The 22,228-nt window shown below is 39.6% G+C and overlaps 1 protein-coding gene across 4 annotated transcripts in view; it reads left to right on the top strand.

Annotated features, from left to right (window-relative positions):
• Positions 1-22,228, top strand: part of NPHP3 (nephrocystin 3) — a 41,716-nt gene that overhangs the window by 13,171 nt on the left and 6,317 nt on the right. For all 4 annotated transcript variants that reach the window (XM_025200282.1, XM_025200283.1, XM_025200281.1 and 1 more), the window contains 15 exons: positions 302-405; positions 1,081-1,195; positions 2,170-2,313; positions 2,829-2,926; positions 3,282-3,384; positions 4,045-4,127; positions 5,405-5,543; positions 6,704-6,868; positions 8,223-8,317; positions 10,013-10,135; positions 11,564-11,753; positions 11,887-12,128; positions 14,710-14,785; positions 16,026-16,153; positions 20,172-20,412. In XM_025200282.1, the coding sequence (XP_025056067.1) occupies positions 302-405; positions 1,081-1,195; positions 2,170-2,313; positions 2,829-2,926; positions 3,282-3,384; positions 4,045-4,127; positions 5,405-5,543; positions 6,704-6,868; positions 8,223-8,317; positions 10,013-10,135; positions 11,564-11,753; positions 11,887-12,128; positions 14,710-14,785; positions 16,026-16,153; positions 20,172-20,412 (2,046 nt within the window). The remainder of the gene's footprint in view (positions 1-301; positions 406-1,080; positions 1,196-2,169; positions 2,314-2,828; positions 2,927-3,281; positions 3,385-4,044; positions 4,128-5,404; positions 5,544-6,703; positions 6,869-8,222; positions 8,318-10,012; positions 10,136-11,563; positions 11,754-11,886; positions 12,129-14,709; positions 14,786-16,025; positions 16,154-20,171; positions 20,413-22,228) is intronic.

The following is a 22,228-nucleotide window of genomic DNA, read 5'->3' as shown; positions in this document are numbered from 1 at the left end:
CATACCATCCTCCAAAGCCTAAATGAAAAGTCCCAGCCAGATTTTTGGAGGAAGTGAAAGCTCCATCTGAGCACTTTGATTTTTGGTATGTTTTCACATTCCCCCCATTAAAAACATACAAGAAAAAACAAACAAACCAACACAACATATATCTTATTTTACTGTTGATTTCTTTAAGCATAGTCTTACTTCACATGTTAGCATGCATAAAAGTTAAGCAGGTACTTAGTTTTTGGGTGATTAGAACATTAATCTTGTTTATACTGGAACCTTTGTACCTAAGATTTTGTTTTGTTGGCAGTATTATGAACGTCTGAATGATCTAGTGGCAGCACCAGCACCTATTCCACCTCTCCTTGTGTCAGGAGGACCAGGCTCTGGGAAATCTCTCCTTCTATCAAAATGGTATTTTAAAAATATTTTTAATTATTTTTTTTACATTATATTATAAGCAAGAACAGCAGCACATCAGACTGATGGTAGGAAAAATGAGGGTATTACAAAATGCTTAAGTTATGGCAGGAAGCCTGTGAAGTCTAGTAACACTTAAATAGCTAATCCTATTGGCATAACCATTAACAAAGTCAGAGAGCAGGGCCAAGGAGAGCTCCAAACCTCTGCTTCTAACGAGCAGTCTGCACTGAGGAGGACGGTCAGAAAGGCGACTAATAGCACTGTCCTTCATCTATGTCTAAGGGGGAATTTCATCTCTAAAAGTTCCCCCTACTGAGGTAGGTTCATGGATCTGGGATCATCCCATTCATTTATCATAGAAATGCATCCAGAAATCACATTAGAATCAGCTGCTGTAAAACCTATTTACAGGAAACATTATTCCTTAAAAGTTTTAATATTCAGTTTATTAACATCTGAACGTCTAGTGTCATCAGGGCCCCCATTAACATCCTTGAGTCCACTGGATGATTAAGTATCTAATTAATTTTGTTACATAAATACTGCACATCCAAGCTGATATGTATCATTACATATGACAAATTTACTGTCATGTTTCTAAGAGGCAAATATATATATTTGCAAAACAAGGGCTATTGGGAACATTTTCCCCTTTTGTTCTTTTAGGATTCAGTTACAGCAGAAGCATTCGCCAAACACTCTAATTCTTTATCACTTTGTTGGGAGGCCCATGTCTACCAGTTCGGAATCTGCACTGATAATTAAACGGCTTACTCTAAAGGTATTACAAGTTATGGCATAGCATGTGTAGCATTGTCCTTTGGAATGAGGGGGTGTTTGGGAACATACATATCTGTCTAAAAGTACAAGTTCTTTTACATGGTCTGTCTATAACAACTTAGGATATACAGATGCTGATTTCTCCTATTTTATTGAGATTGTCGTACATCTGAGATAGAACTTAATTAAAATAGCATCAATGGGATTTTTCATAATATATTGGCATCAGCAGTTCCAATACAAAATATTGATGGTTTATAAAGAAAGCCACATAAGCTACTTTGACTAGTTCCTGCCGTCTGGCCAAGAAAAGAGGTAGGTGGTACCACACTGTTTTCAGACTCGTCTTGTCCCTTTGTTAATTTATTTTAAAAGTATATATGTGATATATATGATAAATAAGGATCCTGATCCTGTCAGGATCTCACACTATTGAAGCTTTCAGAAAATGGAATTAATTTTGCCCCGTTGCAGTTTTTCTGGTATAGAAGCCTGAACATTTAAGGTAGGCCCCAACCCCGCATTTTATCTTGGCTAGTTCTTCATGATTTTTAATCTGATGATGTCTCTGTAGATTAAATGCACAGAAATTCTGCAAAAAAACCTCCTTTTTCTTAACTTTCTTGCCTCTTCCAAGCAGTGAAGGGGAAATGACCTCTCATGAATATGTTTGGAAAGTTTATCAGAATCTCTTTCTTTAATTCTCCTAAGCACTGTGTAGCCATATCTACATGATACACTTAATGCACAGAAGACTAATTCTACTGTGCATTAGTGCAGCGGACAAAACCCATGCTAATGCACAGTAGACTTAGTCTAATGCATGTTAATGTCACTAAAAAAGCATTCATCTGCACTAATGTGCAGTAGCGTCGATTACAATGCATTAAGTTAATACCTGTAATTATGACACATTAATGAACATGTAGATGTGCCCGGTAAAATGTAATTGTTTATGCATGTTTAATTTTACAGCTGATGCAGCATTCTTGGTTAGTATCACCTTTAACACTGGATCCCTCAAAACTCTTGGAAGAGTTTCCTCGTTGGCTGGAAAAACTTTCTGCTCGTCACCAAGGCAGTATTATCATAATTATTGATTCTGTTGATCAGATACAGGTATGTTTCCATTCTCCGTAGCCACCATTAATGCCAAATAAACTTGGAGTAATAGAACAGATAAGTAATATCTGTAAGATATTAAAAATGAACGTTTGCTTTGATACAAAGAGAATAAATAGAAAATATTGTGTAGTTTTTGTGTATGGATTTGAAAAATATGTTGGTCTTTGTAAGTTTTATCCATAAAACGTGGTGTTTGTGGAATTTGTGGTTTTTTGATTTGTCATATTATGTAGTTTTTCAGGAGATCCAAGACTGTAGAGTCACTTGTGGGTCATGTTGTTTGTTCGGTTGATATAGTTTAAGTGTAAAAATACTATGCAGCTTCAGTTAATTTATCACTAGGCTGATTCATGTCAAAGGACAATTTAACTTCCTATAAATTAATGTGGTCTTGAACTCTTAAGAAAACTGAATGATCTTGCTGGGCTGAACAGTCAACGAAATTATAGTGATTTGTGGCACTTGTTTTTAATGACTTCTGAATTAATGGACTGAAATTTGTTTTTAAGCAAGCTGAAAAGCATATGAAATGGCTGATAGATCCCCTACCAGTGAACGTCAGAGTAATTGTATCTGTGAACGTAGAAACTTGTCCACAGGCATGGAGGTGTGTAACTGTTCATGAGTATTTCAGAGTAATCTGAGTTTAAATATACTTGCATGCTTCATTTGAAAAAAATTAACCTGGTTGCAAAACAAAGTGCTCAGTTCTCAGTGATTTTAGGGAGAGCACGTTATTCTGCAGTTAAAGAAAGTGGGAGCAAGATCAGCATGGTAGTGCTGTAACAGTTTTAGAACTGTAGTGTCAGGTTAAGGCTAATGGTCCTAATACTTTTGTATGATTAAAGTGCCTTAATTATAGAAGAATGTAGCTTCAACTTCTCCGTTGATACCTTTTTAAGGTATTTATATCTCTTTTCTTTAACATGTATCTCAGTGTAATTTTGTTTTGTCTCTAAAAGGTTGTGGCCAACTCTTCATCTTGATCCATTGAATTCTAAAGATGTGAAATCTCTTATTAATGCAGAGTGCAGCTCTGCAAACATTAAATTAACTAAAGAGCAGGTATGTCTGCAGTACTTCCATGTACAAGTTTCACTGTAGTGTAACTTTTTAAGGAAGACCTGGGAAGGTAAAATGAGTATAGTAAGGGCAGCTGACAAAAGCTGATTTCTGTTAACGTTTCAGTAGCCAGGAAAATTATTTTCTTTCGGCTATAACCATTGTGAACATTGCAACTTCAATATGGTATTTTTGTCCGTGGACTGGTAGTGCCAAATGCAGAGTGTGTATGATAAACTATTGACCAAAGAACTATATCTACAGTTGTATATAGTTCCACAGACATGTTCTCCTATTTTAATTACAATATGAATGTTATCATGTTGTAATAACTTTTTTATTACAAAATATATTTTTTCCTTGCACAAGCTGGAACGTCTTTGCAACATATTTTCTCCTCTTCTTGGGGTCTGATCCTATAAGATATGGATCACCTCTTGCAGTGATCTAATCTATCTGGTCCTTAGTTTTAAAGAAAACATATGCTTTGTAGTAATGCATTTGGTGAAAAACACATGGTGTTTGTAGACTGCCCACAATGGATCAGGTTTTTGCCTTCTAAAGAGGTGGTGACATGCACATTCTATGTTTTTGTCTCTGATCTTTAACTTTACAAAGTACTTAGTGTTGCATTGCTTACAGCATTTGTTTAAACTGTCCTAGGAGAAGAAGCTTGAGAGACATTGTCGTTCTGCTACAACTTGCAATGCTTTGTATGTCACACTTTTGGGTAAAATGATTGCTTGGTAAGTTGAGATGATCTGAAATTGCCATGTGAGTCAGTAGTTTATAGAACTGCAGATATTTTTGTCTCCATATCTTTGGGCATTTTCACATGTGTTGTGGGAAGTGGCGCCAGGCACTTAAATTAGCAAGCTGCAGTAATTAAAAGCACCCATGCATCATGTGTATCAATGTCGCTGCGTGTCTCTGCTCTGAAAGAATGGCGTTGGGGTACTTTGAACTAAAGCTCCTAGAATGTGTTTTATTTCAAAGCACACTGCCACCATTTGCCAGCTTGGAGACAGTGGTAACACTGATAAACTTGTTGCACATGGCTGCCGGGGCATGTCAGTTATTGTGCTTCAACAGACTTGATTAATCAAGTCTGCTCTGATGCGCTGGAAATCCAGCGTGTCGGAGCAGGCTTCCCGTACCTGTGTAGGAGCCCATTACGTTTAATCCATAGAGAATTATTCTGGTTTGAGATGAATCTGGTTTAGCAAAGAAAAACAGATAGTTATTTTTTTCCATTTATTAAAAAAATAAAGAAAATTCTGTACAGAACTTATGATCTATCTCACTTTGATACAATTGTTTGGATTCAGTTGATCTATTACACAGTGAATGATAAATTATTAACCAGGAAATCAAAACCCATTAATCAAATCCAAGTCGTCATTCCTTGTGTGGCTCCTTATTTCTGTCAATGCATTTATTCCCACTTTTGAAACTGATTGTAGTGTCCATTTTATTTGTGAAGTGCTCTGTCAGAAAGTCTTTAGGTGTGCTGATGTGCCAAATAAGGTACATTATAGATTACAAGGCCAGAAGAGAACTCTGTAACCCTCTGTTTACATAACTTAGTCCATCGGATTTTCCTTTCTCGTTCCAGCAATTGAACTTGTGTAAGAGAATACTTTATTGAACCTGACAATAACTAAACTAGCATAGCATAGTTAATCTCGAAGACTTGCTTTACAAACATGTTAAATAATATAACAGCATCAGCATTATTTTTATGGAGGGTGTTCTTATTCCCATTCTGTTACCTGCTTTAGTAATGATATAGTTCATACCCTCTTCAACAAAAAGGGAACTCTTCTGGTTATTAGCAGAGGATAAAAGGAATGTATAGGAGATGTTTTAATCTCTTTGGGTTCCAATCCTACGCCTCCAGAAGACAGTATAAGTTCAGAGCTCTTAGGACTTCGCAAAGCTGATTTTTAGTACTTTGTATTGATCTTGTCAAGCTAAATTTAATATACCTTTTTTAAAAAGCCCTTCTTGTCCATGTGGTTAGTGCTGGAAGTGAAGGAAATATTGATGAAACCCTTCAACAGTGTTTCCAGTGTCAAGATACAGTGTCCCTGTATAGGCTTGTTCTGCGATCAGTTCAGGAGTCTCTGCCAAATGATATGGACAAAGACCTTATGAGAGAGGTAAGCACACAGTGTGAAGAAATGTATATGCTCTCCTGTAGTTGGTTTTCCATAAATGAAAAGCAAACAAGAGGGTTTTTATTGACTCAAAGTGATTGTCAGTAACTTCATACATTATGAGGTCTCAAAGTTTTGAGCTTGAGTTCTTCACGTTCCTTGTTCATACTGAAGTCTCACTTAATAATACAGTTTTTTTTATTTCTTTCTACACATTTTAATGTAAGTGCTGAAAGAGCTAGTAATCGTGTGGTAGTCCACAGTAGAAACCAATTATTGTCCTATATTGTGTTTTATCTATTAGAACATTGAACCCTAGGCATTCAAAAACTAATATAAAAAAGGGAAACACTAGCAGCCAAAGCTGATCCTGAGGATAATTTCAAAGGTCAAATTTGTCCAAAAAACTTATAGTAGTTGTGTTTTGTGTTCCATTTTCACTCATTTTTTGTGCCGTTCTCATGAAATTAAAGTGTATATTTTATTGAACAGTGCTTCATACAATTAAGCTTGCTAACATTCCCTTTTTGCTTCAGCAAAACACCTTTTGAAGATAAAAGATTAATTTAATTTGCTTTTTAGAGTTAGATGGAAAATGACAATTTTATATAACAATTTTGTGGGTTAACAAAGACTAGTAATTTACCCTTTCAGTAATATTTCCAGCCTATGTTTTACCTGTTGTCTAAAGCAGTTAAGCTATTAAAGGTTACACCACATCCATATTTCTAAAATACCTTTATTACACACTGAAGACACAATTTTGTGTATATTGGACATGTTTCTAAAGTTACTATGTTTGTAAAACATATTGAGCCAAAATGCTGCCTCTCTGCACTTAGCAAAAACCCCGAATAACTCCACAGAAGCTAATGGGATGGGATTGCCTAGTGTAACCAAGTGTCATTTTGCTTGTCTAGTACATCTGCAGTCACATCTTTAAAATTAAATTCATTTATGAAGCCTGGTGTGGGATCTAGCCTTGTTTTCCTCTTTGCTACCTGAACTGTGTCCTTGATGTACTAAATCTGTTGCTTTACCAAGAAAGCATATATTGTCTTTTAACACCTAGCATTCAGTTTTTGTGTTGGAAATTCAGCATAAGTGCATGACAGTAACTAGTTGCTAAATGTGCTGAATCTGTTAACTTTTGTGCTGCACAGGTTCTCTGTCTCATCACTGTCAGCCACAATGGAGTGAGCGAGTTGGAAGTGATGGAACTTTATCCTGAACTGTCCTCTGCGTTGCTAGCCTCCTTAGTTCACAGTCTGCACAAGATGTGCTTGCTGACATATGGCTGTGGTTTGCTAAAGTTTCGGCACCTCCAGGTAAGGTTCTATAACACGTACAAGTAACTTTTCTCCCAAACTGGAAAAATATGCATGGATTATGCTTTTAACAACTTTGTGTAAAATCAGGAATAATTCCGAGTCCAGTTGTTTCTCCAGATTTACACCAGAATTCTGGCTTCTGTCATTCTGTCTTCCTATAGACATGCTGTACAATTTTTTTCCTAATTGTCTACTTCTGTGTTGGCATTTTTCAGAACTGTTTGAATGGTAGCAAAGCTATAGTAAATAGACTTCCCCAGCACCTACAAAATAAAAAATTACATTGGTCAGTAGAACACTCATTTGTTAAGCTTTGTAGCAGTACCAAAGAACAGTGATGGTCCAGACATGACCATTTCAAAATGTGCTAAACCACACAGCTTCAGAATAAGTTCTGGAGATCCCATGGTACCAGTGATATATAAATTAATTTCTAGTCTATTAAGTAGGTCTAATACTCTACCTGAAATATGTGATGTCTTCTTCCTTCCCAGCACATATGGTATTTTATAGGGCATTTTTTGGTGTTTCAGATTTTGTTCCTTGCAGTTGTAGTTAAGGGTTTAAAGTGGAAATTTTGAGGATTTCTTCAGTTAGCAAATGCCTGTGTTCCTACATGAAGTCCTATGTTCATGCATTCCTTCAGTTCTCATCTGATGTTAGGGGGTGCTTTCCTGAAAACTGTTAGAGTTATGGTAAGTGATGTTCACTGGCTGAAAGCTTGGAAATTAGACTTTAAAACTTGTTTTTCCATTTTTCACTAACTTTAGCTGTCCTAGAAGACTATGGCTTTTCAAAATCAAGCCAAAATTGAAGGAGCAAGGAAGATGAATAGCATAACCTGATTCTTAAGCAAGAGCTAAACTGAAGAGCTTTAGCCTAATATCATAGAATAACTTATTCATAGTTGAGTACTAACAATGTTTATTTTCAGTAATTTACAAAAAATAAGAGTGTTAATAGCTGTACCTAGAGTATTTTCCCATTTTTCAGGAACGTTGGAGAAGCAATTTCAGAATTCGACTGACATCAAAAAGGATTCTGTTTACAAGGTCAAAAGGAATACAGAGGCCCAGTGAAGTTGTTTATAACTGAAGGAAATATCAGGCTTCCTTTTTATCCACTGTGATGTTCATACATTTTCTCCTCTTAAATCACCTAGGCCTTTGTGACTGTTTTTAAACTCATTTTATAAAGCTGATTTACTTTCAAGTTAAAGATTCTGTTAGCATCAAAAGATTGTTTCCCAGCCCAAGAGCCTTGTTTGACATTTGCGTCATATACTGATGCCCTTTGCACTGTCAGTATTTAACAGATGAATGCTAATTAAAAATAATGACTCTCTTTTCAGGCTTGGGAAATGGTGAGATTAGAATACATGGAAGAAGGTCAAAATATTTCTTCATATAGACAAAAGCTGATAGACTACTTTGCAATGCAGCTAAGGTTTGTCATAACTTGGGCTCTTTATAGGTAGCAGATTTTCTTATTGTTTTCACATGGTTTCTTTTATCCAGCTTAACAATCAAGTATTGTAAAAAGAATAAAACTTGTGTTTGATCGATGTATTACTGATGCAGTGACACCTGTTCTTGGAACAGCGAATAGTGTGGGAGCTGGTATAGACTCTTAATCGGAGCCATTAAGGCCATACCAATTATCTTGTTTCGGAGCATGTATCATTGGAAGGAATGTACTAATTTGTTGTGAACCGGGACACAAAAGCAATACAGGCCATAACAGGCCTGCAAATCCAGTAGCAACCATAGGTCAGACTGTGGTAAAGGGAAGAACACCTCCCTCAGCTCCAGTGCCCAGGTATAGAGCTTAATAACTCTAGCTTGGATTTTGATTAGCATAATTTCTTTTTTTTATTGCACCTGTGAAAATAGAGTACATGGGGAATGTTAATACTAGCTGCTAGCAGATGTTTGGCTCATTTTACTTTTGAGTGACCCTGTATTTCATTGGTTCCAAGTGTGTGTTGATGGCATAAAGAGACAGTAGCCTTTGGATATTTTTTTAAGTGCAAGTGTAAAGTGATACAACCTATACATGCCATATGGGCTCTACATTAGCTGTTACCATACAGGAAAGAGAAACGGGAGTCATTGTGGACAATTCGCTAAAAACATCAGCTCAGTGCTCAGCACCTGTCAAAAAGGCAAACAATATGCTAGGGTTTATTAAGAAGGGAATTGTAAGCAAAATGAAAAGTATCATCATGCCCCTTTATAAATCCATGGACATTCATGAATATTGTGAATATCCTTGAATATTGTACCCAGTTCTGGTCCCCACACCTCAAAAAGTATATAGGAGAACTAGAGAAGGAACAGAGAAGGGCAGCAAGGATGATTAGTGGTGTAGAGGGACTTCCATATTAGGAGAGACTAAAAAGGCTAAGCCCATTCAGTTTAGGAAAGAGACACTTGAGGGGGGAAATGATAAAGTTTACCAAATACTAAGTGGCAAAGAAAAAGTAAATAGGGATTTATTATTTACTCTTTTACAATACAAGAACTAGGGGTCACCACATAAAGCTAGTAGGTAGTAACTTTAAAACTAACAAAAAGAAGTTATTTTTTCCACACTTTAATTATTATACAAATGTGTGATTCATTAGCACCATGTGTAGCTGACATTCTAGGTAGATTCAAAAAATAATTGGACAAGTTCTTGGAGGAAAGGGGCTATTGAGTATAGGAATTAGTAATACAGGCTCTGAATTAGAACTTCCTGTACCTTAAATGGTGGAGGCTGCAAGTGAAAGAGGAACAGTGGTGGTGGGGGGGAAACCTTGGTCAGACTCAGTTTGGCATCCACTCTCTGCCATTGTGTGAGATACAGGATACTGGGCAAGATGGGCCTATGGTCTGACCCAGTAAATGTAAATTCTTATGTTCTTAAACTATATTTGAAAAGTTCCTCTTTATGATCCTCCTTTTTCCCAAAAATACAGGACTAGGGAAAATAGAATGTACGTATAAGGAAGCTGGTGACTTAATGACTTGAGACCACGGGTCTTTTAAGCTTATAGTTGTGGCAGTTTTATACCTTAATGACTTTGCAAATCACATTTGCACATTTTAAATATTAGGACTCTAAAATATTTTATTTTGGTTGCTTTTATTCTGTTAGCCAAGACCGAGTGACTTGGAGAAGTGCAGATGAACTTCCCTGGCTTTTCCAACTTCAAGGTGACAAGCAGAAGCTACACAAATGTTTGCTGAATCTCTTTGTATCCCAAAACCTTTACAAAAGGTAAAAGAATAGCTATCAACCCGGCATATTATGTAAACCTGTCAGAGTAGTTCAATATCAAGATAAGAAAGGAAATAAGAAATTGTCTTTAATTTGTTTAAAACATAAGTCATGAAGATGACAGAATATGAGGAGAATATAAGATAGGCCAACATGTAATTATATATCAGGGTTGAAAGCTAGCAGAAGGATTTTTGGGGTATACAGCAGTGGCAGAGGCAGCCCCCACTATTCCCAGCTAAGGGGTTACAGCATTCATTGAGAATACAGGATACTTGGGCTCAACTCCCAGGAATCAGGAAATCTGCCTGAGGAGATTCATCCTAAATCTCCCATCTCCTGGGAGAGTGATTTAGAGAACCATCTGACATGGTACCAGGGCAGTTTAATTTCTTCCTCCTGCAGCTGTTTTACTTTACATGAAATGATTGATTAATTGGGCCAGAAACATGAGAGTAACTCTAGTGTACAGGCTGGGGTACTTGTGTGAAAAAGGACAGACATGGGTTCCAGTGCCTGCTACAGTGAGTATTTCATTATTTATCCAATGACTGTTCAGATATTTTGTTGTTAAAACACTCATTCATTGGAACAAGAACATAGGCTCCAGCCTCCCCCTGCTTCAGTGGTGGATACCCCAACTAATTATTCAATGGAACAACTTATCCAGGAAAGATGGAGAGCTCTTCTTACCCAGAATAGTCTAAGGCCTAATGGTTGGGGCACTCTTTTGGAAGTGTAACATTTAGATTTGAATCATCTTGGGCTGTCCACTTTGTGAGTGAATGGAAGGACAGGGGTATGGAATAGGACTGTTTATGCCCCTGCTCTTCTGTGAATATATCTCTTAATTTTCTTTCCTTTTCTTACAAGTTCCCAAAGCTGAAATGGTTTGTTTCAAATCAAATGGACTTGGCAATTTTTTTATTATAAGAAGTACTGAAAAGAAATCAAGATTTTTCTCCCCCTCCCTTTCCACTTTTCTTTTTTTTGCCAAAAAACAACAACAAAAAATTGTTGGTGCTAGTAAGCATTAAATGGTGGTAGTAACCATGCTTCAGTGTAGGATGCATCTGCATATTCTGCTGTGTGGGATAGACCCTGCCTTGTTGACTGTTAACCATGGTCCTGTGAAGATGTGCACTGGGGGTGGGTATGTGTGTGATTCTGCTGTCATGGAGAATCTTTTCATTCTGAGTCGTCACAATTGGGAAAGGAGTTAAGGGGATATATCAACCACCTTATATGTTACACAGCAGTAACCTTCATAGAGCAGTTCTGCAGCCACTTTTTAGTGTAAGGAGGATATCTGTGGCCTCCATATACATACCCCTTACACCATGAAATCTAGCTGAGAGGATAGGTTTCTGAGTACTTATATTTGTTATTTTGTATTTTACTTCTAATATATTTTCCCTATTACAACAGGGGGCATTTTGCAGAATTGCTGAGTTACTGGCAACTTGTTGGGAAAGATAAGAGCTCCATGGCAGCAGAATATTTTAACTCTCTAAAGGAATATGAAAAAAGCTGTGAGGGAGAGAAAAGTATGCTCTGTCTGGCTGATCTTTATGAGACTCTAGGCCGGTTTCTTAAGGACCTAGGCCTTCTCAGTCAGGTAAGTGCATCTCTGGACCAGTGTAAAAACAAGCATGAAACTTCAGCAGAGCATGGCACACAGTGTTTTGTTCCAGTCTGCTTTATACAAAATCTTGCTTGCCATAATCTTCTTCTTAATTTACTTATTACAGGCTGTTGCACCCCTTCAGCGTTCTCTGGAGATCCGAGAGACTGCGCTGGATCCAGATCACCCAAGAGTAGCCCAGTCCCTTCATCAGTTAGCAGGAGTTTACATGCAGTGGAAGAAGTTTGGAAATGCTGAGCCATTATATAAACAGGCTCTGGAAATCTCTGAAAATGCTTATGGAGCTGAACACCCCAGAGTTGCTCGTGAACTTGATGCACTTGCAACGCTGTACCAAAAACAAAACAAGTAATATTAACAGAATTTTTATTTTCCCCATTTTCTCAAAATGTTCAGGTCTTTCAAAGTGATTATATTATCTGTTCATTGCTATGGTTGCATATTTTAATAGGTTAATTTATGTGTATAACTGTCAGCAACATAAATAAAAACAATATATCTGTGTCAAAAGGAGAGAGAGAGAGACGAGTAGCAGAGGCTTAGCAAAAGGGCATTATTTATATGTATATATTTTAATTGAACATGCCAAAGACTTTTTTTTTTAAATGTTCATGCAGAATAGTCATGAACCAGCATGACCTAAGAGTTAGGTATCATTGTTAACATCATTTTGCCTGTCTTTATCATTGTGCCTGTGATAATGGGAGGGAAAAAAATCTCCTAAATATATTTTTGCTAATCTGACGAACTGAAGTACTAACCCCAGACAAGAGTGTAGGCTGAATTTTGCAAGACTAAGTGGAGATGCCACTGTTATCTAGAACGGCAAAGTGTATGCAAATACAACATTTTACTTTATTTTATTATTGCCCAGTGAGGTAAGAAATGGTCTCCCCATTAGGCACAAAGGTAAAATGCTTTACTCTGTATGTACATCAAATAAATGGCTGTCAGTGACAGAGTCAAGGTCTTCTTAACTGTAATGCAGTGCTTTTACTGGATTCTCTAATTCTCTAACTGTAATCCTTCCCCCTTCCACATACTTGAATGTCCTAAAAATTTCCTGACACTTCTTAAGAGACCTGTCTTCTTCCTGTTATATATCCCAAGATATTGAAGGTCCAAAGAAAGGAGTCCTCCATTGTTTCCAGCGGCCAAAATAATATTCATGTGGGGGAAAAATATTGGAGACTTAAGGCATGGACCCATAAAATAAGTTACTGTGAAGTAAGGCTTCACATGTAGGCTTCTCCACAGCAACTATCCACATTCTTAATCCACAGTAAATGAAGGCTAATCCACGGTAGTTTGCTTTCTTCTGAGAAAGGAATAGGTTCTCACATTTTAAACCTTTTTTGTTGTTGGGTAAGAGCACGCACATGAATTTACCACATTAAATCCATGCTCCCCTTTTTTCTCTTGATATCCTGTTCATGTACCTATGCCTTTGTTTAGGTAACAGCCATTCAAATAGTTCTTTGGTAAAGTATGTTCTTGTGGCTTTGCAGAACCACCTGTTTATGCATGTATTTCTAGAGGCACTTGTCAGGATTGTTTTTCAGACCCCACAAACTATCCACAAATGAAACTGAGTTGAAGACACTGAATCCTTCCCTCCTCAGTCCTAGAGATGTACCACAAACACTCTAAACTAGTGCCCAATTCATCCCTCTTAAGGACTTTCTTTTATGAGCAGTTGAAATCACAGTAGCTTAGCTGAAGTTTCCTGTTCCAAATGCCCCTAAAATTTTCTGTCTTGTACCTCAGTCCCCGTTATGAAAAATAATTGTAATCTCCCTTATATTCTGGTTGAAGTTAACAAGATAGACCATCCATTGGTAATTAACATTTTTTAGGTAGGATTCTATAACCTGCTAACAGGGTCAGAGTAATAAGAGAACCTTTCTACCCTATTGTACTCCTAGGCTAAGTACAGACCATCATAAAGCCTGAGGCTGAATTGGTTCAGTCTTCGCAGGTTAGTCTGAGCTGTGTAGATTGAACTGGTAAGCAAGTGAACAGATATTCAACTCCGATTCCAGAAGTGTAGCCACATGTCTGCAGTTTCCCAGGCCAGAAGCCAGGGGGTGCTAGAGCACACCTCCCTGCTAGGCTCAAGCAGACAGCTTTGGCCAAGGCTAGTCCACTCACCTTGTGGGTGCAAAGGGTGCTGTCGTGGAGGTGCAGAGTATCCTGGGATGTTGTGGGACTGTGAGTTTAACTTGAATCTGTAGGGGATCTGGGACAGAAGTTCACTAAACTGATTTAACTTAAACAATTTAAGTCTGATGCTGCATCCATCCAGCTTTATCTTAAACCAGTTTTGGCCATTTTGAAAGTGGTTTATGTGCACTGAACTTCTGTTGTTACAGATTTGAACTGATTTCCAATCATTTATACCAGTCTGTGTAATTTCCGTCCCTAGCCCTTGTCTAGTCTTAAGCATTTAGTGTACTTTCATTTTTGACGAAAGGTGAGATTTTCAAAAGTACTTCAGTAAGTTTTAGGGGGAATTGTGTTACTATGGGTATGTCTACATGTGCATTTAAGCGTGCCTAAATTAAGCAGGTTTTAGGCATGTGTCTACATGTGTAGACGTTAAAACACATTAATGCTGCGTGTGGAGTGACTTGGGACTAAATTTAGTCCCAAGTCACTCCACATGCAGCGTTAATGCACTTCCATGTGTCTACACATTAATGCGCTTTAACTATTTGCACCTATATTTGATACCTGCATTTGCAGGTATCAATTTTAGGCATGAATAGCCTAAATTTGCCATTTTTAATGTGCATTAATTTAAACTAATGCACATTAAAGTGTCATGGGTAGGTGCACCCTATGTCACTTAAATGCTTTTGAAAACCATACCTAGATCATACACTGCTGCTATGTATAGCTTTCTAATGTTTTAAATGATTCTTTTCAGATATGAGCAAGCTGAACAGCTGAGGAAGAAATCCTTTAAAATACGACAAAAAGCAGCAAGGCGGAAAGGCAGTTCGGTAAAGAAAGATCTGATACTTTACTTAATTAAAATATGGGCAAGATGTAACTTTGTTAAATGTCGGAACAGTTCTAGAAATTCAGTGCTCAAATGCTCTAGATTATTGAAAGCATTGCTGGCTGATATAATCAGTTTAGGAGAATTGGCCTCCTAAACTGATGCTTTTTCAGCTTTAGTGGGATTACAGGTAGATAAATGCAACTGATATATACTGGTGATTACTAGACTATAAAGATGTGGATGTAAAAACATACTGCAGATATCAGGTTTTATGGTATTCAGAATTTGCATTGATCTTATTTGTAAAATGAGAATGGAGAAGGTATCTGTAGTTGTCCAGTGCAGAGCTGCTTCTACAAACACTGCTCAGTGAAGTATGTATTGCCATGGGTAATCCCAGTAGTGACAAAAGCATTAATCACTACATTTGGTCATACTTACTAGGCCAAGGTTTGCCTGCCCCCGCCCCCCCCCCCCCCCCCCCCCTTTCAAAATTTTTTTTTTCTCATTTTCCTTTTATTTGTTTATGTATAATATCCAGCTGGATTCTTGTGTCAGAGATTATTTTGCCTTGTAGAGAGGGAGGAGTGCTTGTATGATAAGAATCCAGCTAGGAACTATGCATTTGCAGTGTCCTGCAGAAAAGCAACAAAAACGTTATTTTCCCAGCATGGTTATTTCAAGATAAATAAATTCTGGTTGCTGGGATTTTACTTTGTCAGCTTATGTAATAATTTTAGTTATGCAAACATTTTATTAGCCCTATAACTAAAGTTTAAGTATTTTAAGTGTTTTAAGCATTACTGAAATATTTTTTTCATGAATACAAAGTAAAAATTAAAAGAGCAACCAAACTTTTAACATGCCAAAGTTTTACAAAATCCTTGAATAATGTCTTACAGTGGTTTTATTTAAACTTTAGAATGGGACATTGGTTTTGAATTCCATTAAGAAGTGTTAAATAATCTAAACAGATGGCTCAGACTGGAAAGTTTAAGAAAACTAGAGTGCATTGTACAGGGAAAATAAAAGTGGGAAATAACAGACTAAGTGTATATTATGGGTGAAATTGGGCAAGCAGGAGTCCTGTGTGTCACTGCTCTCAAAACAGGGATAAAAATGGGACCCCTGTCGTGCAAAGACCTTCTGAAGTTCTTCTGCACAGAAGTGAGTTTCAGTGATATGCATTAAACTTCTGCAATAGTGATAGATTTTCCTTATCTTGTGCTTTGCTTTAGTGTGGATTTGCTCTTCTTCGTCAACGAGCCCTTCAGTTGGAAGAGCTTACCTTAGGCAAAGACACACCGGATAATGCACGAACCCTCAACGAGCTCGGAGTTCTCTACTATCTGCAGAATAACCTGGAGTAAGTAGTGTTGTAACGCATCTATTGATTGTCTTTTTGGATCAAGAAAAAAGCATGTTATGTGGAACCACCTGAAGAATTCTCAGTGCTAAGATTAAACGCACCAAATACTAAATGCAGCGTCCTATCCAATTTCTTTTATGGCTTTTGTTATGAGACTTCCAGTATTACCTGGGCCAATGTACAGTGACCACCATTAACATGGATATTTAGCAAGCCATTGCCCTTCCTGGGTGAATCTACACGTCAATTAATGCAATGCAATAAACTCTGAAGCTGTTTGAGCCAGAGGAAATTGCTCCCCGGTGCAGCGTCTACATGTGTACCTGGGGCAGCAGCAATTTAAGCTAAGGCAGAGCAGCCCTGGCCTGGCAGAGCAGGGGGGACAGCCCAGGGGTCCTGGGAGCAGCATCAGGCAGTGGAGGGGCATGGTTGGGGCATGAGGGTGCTGAGAGTGCAGAGCCATGTGGCTAAGTGTCAGGCCGCCCCCATGCTTTAGCAGCCTGATGCCCCAGCCATCTCCCGTCACTGTCTGCATGTGCGTTTCGGTGTAGTTATTCCATCGTAAGACAGTACTGTCCCTCACAGTTAATTAGTCTACTCCGCAGTAAAGCGCATGTATTTATGCACCCCCTGGGTGCTGCTACTTAAGGTGTGTTACAGGTTGTAGATGCCTCGTTTTTATTTATACCTTTTTATAATGGTTCCCTATTGTATAGCCTATTGTATAGTGTTCTGTCTCTAACAGCAGGACATTTTTCATATAGCAAATATTTTGTATTCAAATGCTAGTGTTGTAAAGAGTTATGAATAGATTAAAGTGTGTGTATGTTTATATATAATGCTAACATCTTTGCATCAATATCTGGCCCAGAGATTATCTAATGTGCTGCAAGAGTGGTGGAAGTATATCATGTAAAATGAACTGAATTGGCCTGTGGCTAGTTTAGCCCAGTGGGGCTGGATGGGGCCCCAGCCAGACTGTCCCTGTGATGCTAGACTGGGGCTACAAATTGAATCTGGCCTGTGGACTGGTGGCTGAAGTGTACCACCAACTTAAATCTGGGGGGAAAAGTGTGTCCCAGGTATCAGAAATTTGGGAAACACTAATCTGGGCACTTGATGCAGTGTAAAATGACAGAGTGGTATAAATGAGGTACCAAAAACAACATTAACTAGCCTGAAAGGATTTCTCTACCACAGCCGTTTTGTACTGGCTTACCTGTTACACATTCAAGTCAAAGTCAATTTTATTATTAAGAGCTAATATTTGTATAAATTATCGTGTAAAATATTTTGTGTTCCACATTGTTGCTTGTGCATATTTTATACAATTATATAAACAAATCATGCACCATCTTCCAGCAAAGGTCCCCTGAAGGTTTGAGTTGTTGTTTTTTGAAATGGAGCTTTCAAGGGATATTTTGAGATGGTTTGGTACAACTGAAAGAAAAGCAATAACAGAAAGGAGCTTCAATTTTATCTCCTATTATAAATTTAACTCTGTTATCAAGGGAGAGCATCTTTGGTTCCTGCATGGGAATGCTAGGATTGAAACTGTCTTTTGAGTATAAATAGTCATTCTATCTCTGACGTGAAATGAATAATTTCAGTTTACTAAATTGACCCCTTCAGGAACAAGGTTATACAGAATTTGTCAGGATGACTGCCCAGTTGAAACGAATATTGCAGGGATTATATGGGGACTGTTCAGTTTGTCATAGGCCTATTGTAAAACAAATGTCATATTAACAGACAGCCAAAAGTAGCTAAATAAATTACATAACAGTTTTACCATTTAAACACTTGAAAAAGGGACTTCAAAGAAAACTATTCCCTCTTCATCATGTTGGGACAGATCCTAACATGTAAGTTAACATATCTCTATTGACATCAGTGGAGCTATGCTGACCTATAGCATGTTAGAATCTAGCCCAGGGGTTGGCAACATTTTTGGCTGGAGTACCAAAAACACCCCAACCTCCACCCATGCCTTGACTTGACATGCTGGAGGCAGATGGTAGGGGAACCATGAGGGGCCTGGTCCTTGTTGCTGGTGGCAGGTGCATGTGTGCCTCCAGGTGGACAGCAGGGGAGGGGCCAGGGTTGCACTGCCCCAGGCTGCTTCCTGGCTGTGCGCCATGAGTCATATGTACAGCTGCTGCCACTACAGAGCTGGCGCTGGGGCTCCAGACCCTGGTGCAGTTGTTTGCAGCCTGCTCGCCTCCTGCTGCAGCTGCCCGTAGCTCAGGTCAGCTGTGGCAGGCAGCTGGGAGGCTGCAAACGGTTGCACTGAGGTCTGGAGCCCTGGCATCAGCTCCATGTCAGTGGCAGCTGTACATGTGCCCCAAGTTGCATGTGCAGCCACCACTGCCATGGAGCCTGGCCAGGGCTCTGGGCCCTGGTGTAGCTGTTTGCAGCCTCCCAGCTGCCTGCTTGTGAACAGCCTAGGCTTCGTGGCCAGCAGCAGTTGCCCAGAGCCTGAGCGAGCTGTGGCATGCTAAGCAAAATGGCTCTGCGTGCCATGCTGTGGCACGCATGCCAGGGATTGCTGACCCCGATCTAGCCCATTATATGAGATCTTATCCCTGTCTCTCCACTACGTAGAGAGACATTATAATTTATTTTGCAATCTTTGAAATTGTTTGCAAAGAATGGGACATTCTAATAGCTATTTACTGATTCTCTACATCCATAATTGCTCTACCTGATAGCAAAACTTGATTCATGTGAGAAGTTGCATTGAAGCCTGTGTTACTACTCACTTGAGTAAGGATTATTAACATATTTAAGGGAATGAATCAGACTAAATGGGAACATTCAAAAGATGATGTCCACATACACAAGCCTTTCTTCCAGCACAAAAAAGAGAGCTGTACAGATGTTCAAGAGATTTCTTGCTGAAAAAAAATAGCTCTCCTGCAAAAAGATAGCATGGTTACTTAATGAGGAAGATTTTTCCTTCTCCCAATCTTACTTGTATGTCTGTATGTTTCTCTTGGGGGAGAGAGATACCCACTCACAGTAGTTTGCTCCTGTCCCTCCTTTCAAGAGAGAGGGAGGGAAGGAGAGCGCTGGCAGACCACCCCTGAGCAGGCTATCAAGAAGCCCTTTGGGGACCCTACACTCTGTCCTGCTAATCACCTGATAGGCAGAGGGTGAGAGGGACGTTCTTCTGATGCAGAATTCTCTTGGAGCCCCCAGAGGGTTCCTACTGCTGCAGAAGAGCTGCCGTCTGGTGCACTCCTCTGGTTCAAAACTGAGAAGTGTAGCAGAGGCAGGTGCAGGGCTGGAGATCTGGAGTCCTAGGAGGATCCCAGCCCTGGGCTCTAAATGCTGTGTGTAACATGCAGCTGGGCAGCCAGGTCATTTAAAAGCCAGGGAGCCAGGCCCCAGGGTAGAGAGAGTTGTCCTTGGCCCCATTTCCTGGTGCCTCTGGTCATGGATCACCCAAGGTGATTTAAAATGGGAGCACTGTCTGTTGACAGCCTGCCCTCTTCCCAGGCAGGGGAGAGGACAGGTTGTCCAAGAAAGGGGTGGCCTAGAGAAAAGCCCTGTAGTGTCTTCTTTGGCTGGAGACCTTGTCTGTGTAGCTTTCCAGACAGGGGGCAGGAACATGCATGTATTCTGCAGCTCCAGCCCTTATTTTGTACAGTCAAGAAATTCTTACTCTTAGAAATGAACATCTGACCCAGCCAGTGTAATATAAGCAGAAAATTTACCTGCCTAGAATAAAGTGTGGATGTTGCTTTCCTACTGTTGGAGCTGAACGATTGCTTAGTTACCTGCAAGTTCGACAAAATACTGTTCTTTAATTACTGGCTTTCTTGAGTTGGTTGCTTAATTATTCACTAGGCCTGTTCCTCTGAACTGCTGTGCTGCATTTACTTCACAACCTGAAATTTGTGTTAGATGGTATTAACACTTCTGCAGATACTGAGGCCAGGTCAGTTGCATTTAAAGGTTTTCGTAGATTTTGAACAGATTTGAAGTACTGCTGTGTGGATTTGTTTTGTAGGACAGCAGAACTTTTTCTGAAGCGCTCCCTGGAGATGAGAGAACGGGTGTTAGGACCAGACCACCCAGACTGTGCACAATCCTTAAACAATCTGGCAGCTCTGTACAATGAGAAGAAACACTACGATAAAGCTGAGGAACTCTATGAAAGGGCTTTAGACATTAGGAGGAGAGCACTAGCCCCTGATCATCCCTCCCTGGCTTACACTGTGAAACACCTTGCGGTACTCTATAAAAAGATGGTAAGTAGATATATATATATATTTTTATAGATCATTAAAAAAATAATGCAATCATTACCTAAAGAAAAGCCGTTTTGATTGCTGTCTTAATGTATAGGACACACAGGCCATGTCCACACGAGCCACAAAATGCATCCCACACACGTGATTTTGTTCTCCGCGCTGCATATTTGCAGCACTAAGCCAAAGTTTGATACCAGGACACCCAGTATAAAAAAAATAGCGTGTGGTAAAAAAGTAGGTGGAGCATGTGATGGTAGCGCGTGCCTCTCGAAACCTGAGCCTGGCCCTGAAGAGCCATGCTTCAACTACTGGCTAGGCTCCATGCACCTGGATTGCTGCCGCTGGAGCCCTAGGAGGCCCCTAAGACTCTAGGTAAAGCTGCTGGGGCCAGCCCAGGTGCTGGCCTCAGCCTCCCCTGCCCCACCTGGAGTATTTTTCCCTGGGCTAATCCCACATGCAGGGGCATTTGCCGGGGCAAAAAACAGCAGCATGAATTTGTGCCACTGCTTTTTTCACCGAGACAATTGCATGCCCCTGCTCATGAGGATGCGGCCCCATTGGCTTTCCTTTATGATGCACATTAACTTATTTATGAATATTTATCACAAATAAAAATATGCTACCTGTGTAAAAGCCAGTGTTATGGCCATTGTCAGGGTCATTTTTTTCCACAGCTGTATTTGAATTCCTCTGCATACTGTATCCTTGAGCAGGAATTTGTTCAAATGCACCCTTGGGCAGAGATGATGGTTTTGACCCTTAGGAATTATTCTGACTGTTACACATGAAGCATATCAGTCAGCTGAGAATTTATTATAGATTTGGCAGCAGCTTGCAGAGTAACAAAGAAGTCAGCCTCTGGATAAATAACTATGCATGGAGCTGTCAGCTCAGTGAAACATAGCCAGTCATTTTGGTGCTGCTTATAAATTTCATAAAGAAGTAAGGCTGGAAGGGACCTCAAAAATCAGTTCTATTAGTATTAGCAATAACCCATTTTTTGTGCTTTATGCTTTGCAAATACTAGCTGTCAGATTTTGGCTCATCCAGCCTTTTTAATAAATTAATATTAGAATCCCTACCTTTAACATAATTTTTAATAATCTGCCTTTGGACATTCAGTGCTCACTATATAAACTGTAACATTTCCTTTTGTTTAAACTTAATTCAAATGACTTAACAATTTTCTTGAGTGCTCCTGCATTTTGCCATTCTTATAAGTAGAAGAATGTTATAAGATGATCTCTGGGCTAAATTGTTCCTGTGTTCTCGCACAGTAGCTGTTACTAAAGGTACTAGCAGAAAAAAATCATGACATAGGTTGAATCAGATGACTTCTTTCCACTTCAAGTTCCTACCGCCAACACCACCAGAAGTGTAATTCTGCAAGAGCACTGCTACGCTTGTGTCCCAGGGACACCGGGGCTAGAGGGAAACCCTGGCCCAAAACCAATGAAAAAGGAAACACGTACTTACCCCTTGCAGGAGCCGAAGACAGCAGAGGAGCACATGCCGGGAAATCACATGTGCGTTTTGTTAGCCGCGCTCACATCCAGCTGAGAGTGGGTGATGTCAGCGAGAGACGCCACCTGGCGGGAATAAAGTGCGGCCCCGGGAGCAGCGCCGGGAGGCTGCAGGAGATGACGGAGCCTGCGGGGAAGCCCGAGGTCACAAGCAGGCACGCACGGGGTTTCTCTGCCTCGGGCAGAGAAAGCTGCAGCAGCGCCGGGAGTGGCGAAAGCGGCGAGAGCCGCAGCTACGAGAACGCCAGCTGCGGAGCCGACAAGAGAGCCGGTAGGAGAGCGGGGGAGGG

Source organism: Alligator sinensis, unplaced genomic scaffold (genome assembly GCF_000455745.1).
Source record: "Alligator sinensis unplaced genomic scaffold, ASM45574v1 scaffold54_1, whole genome shotgun sequence".
NCBI classification, from domain to species: Eukaryota; Metazoa; Chordata; order Crocodylia; family Alligatoridae; genus Alligator; species Alligator sinensis.
This window is presented reverse-complemented; position numbering and strand designations above follow the sequence as displayed.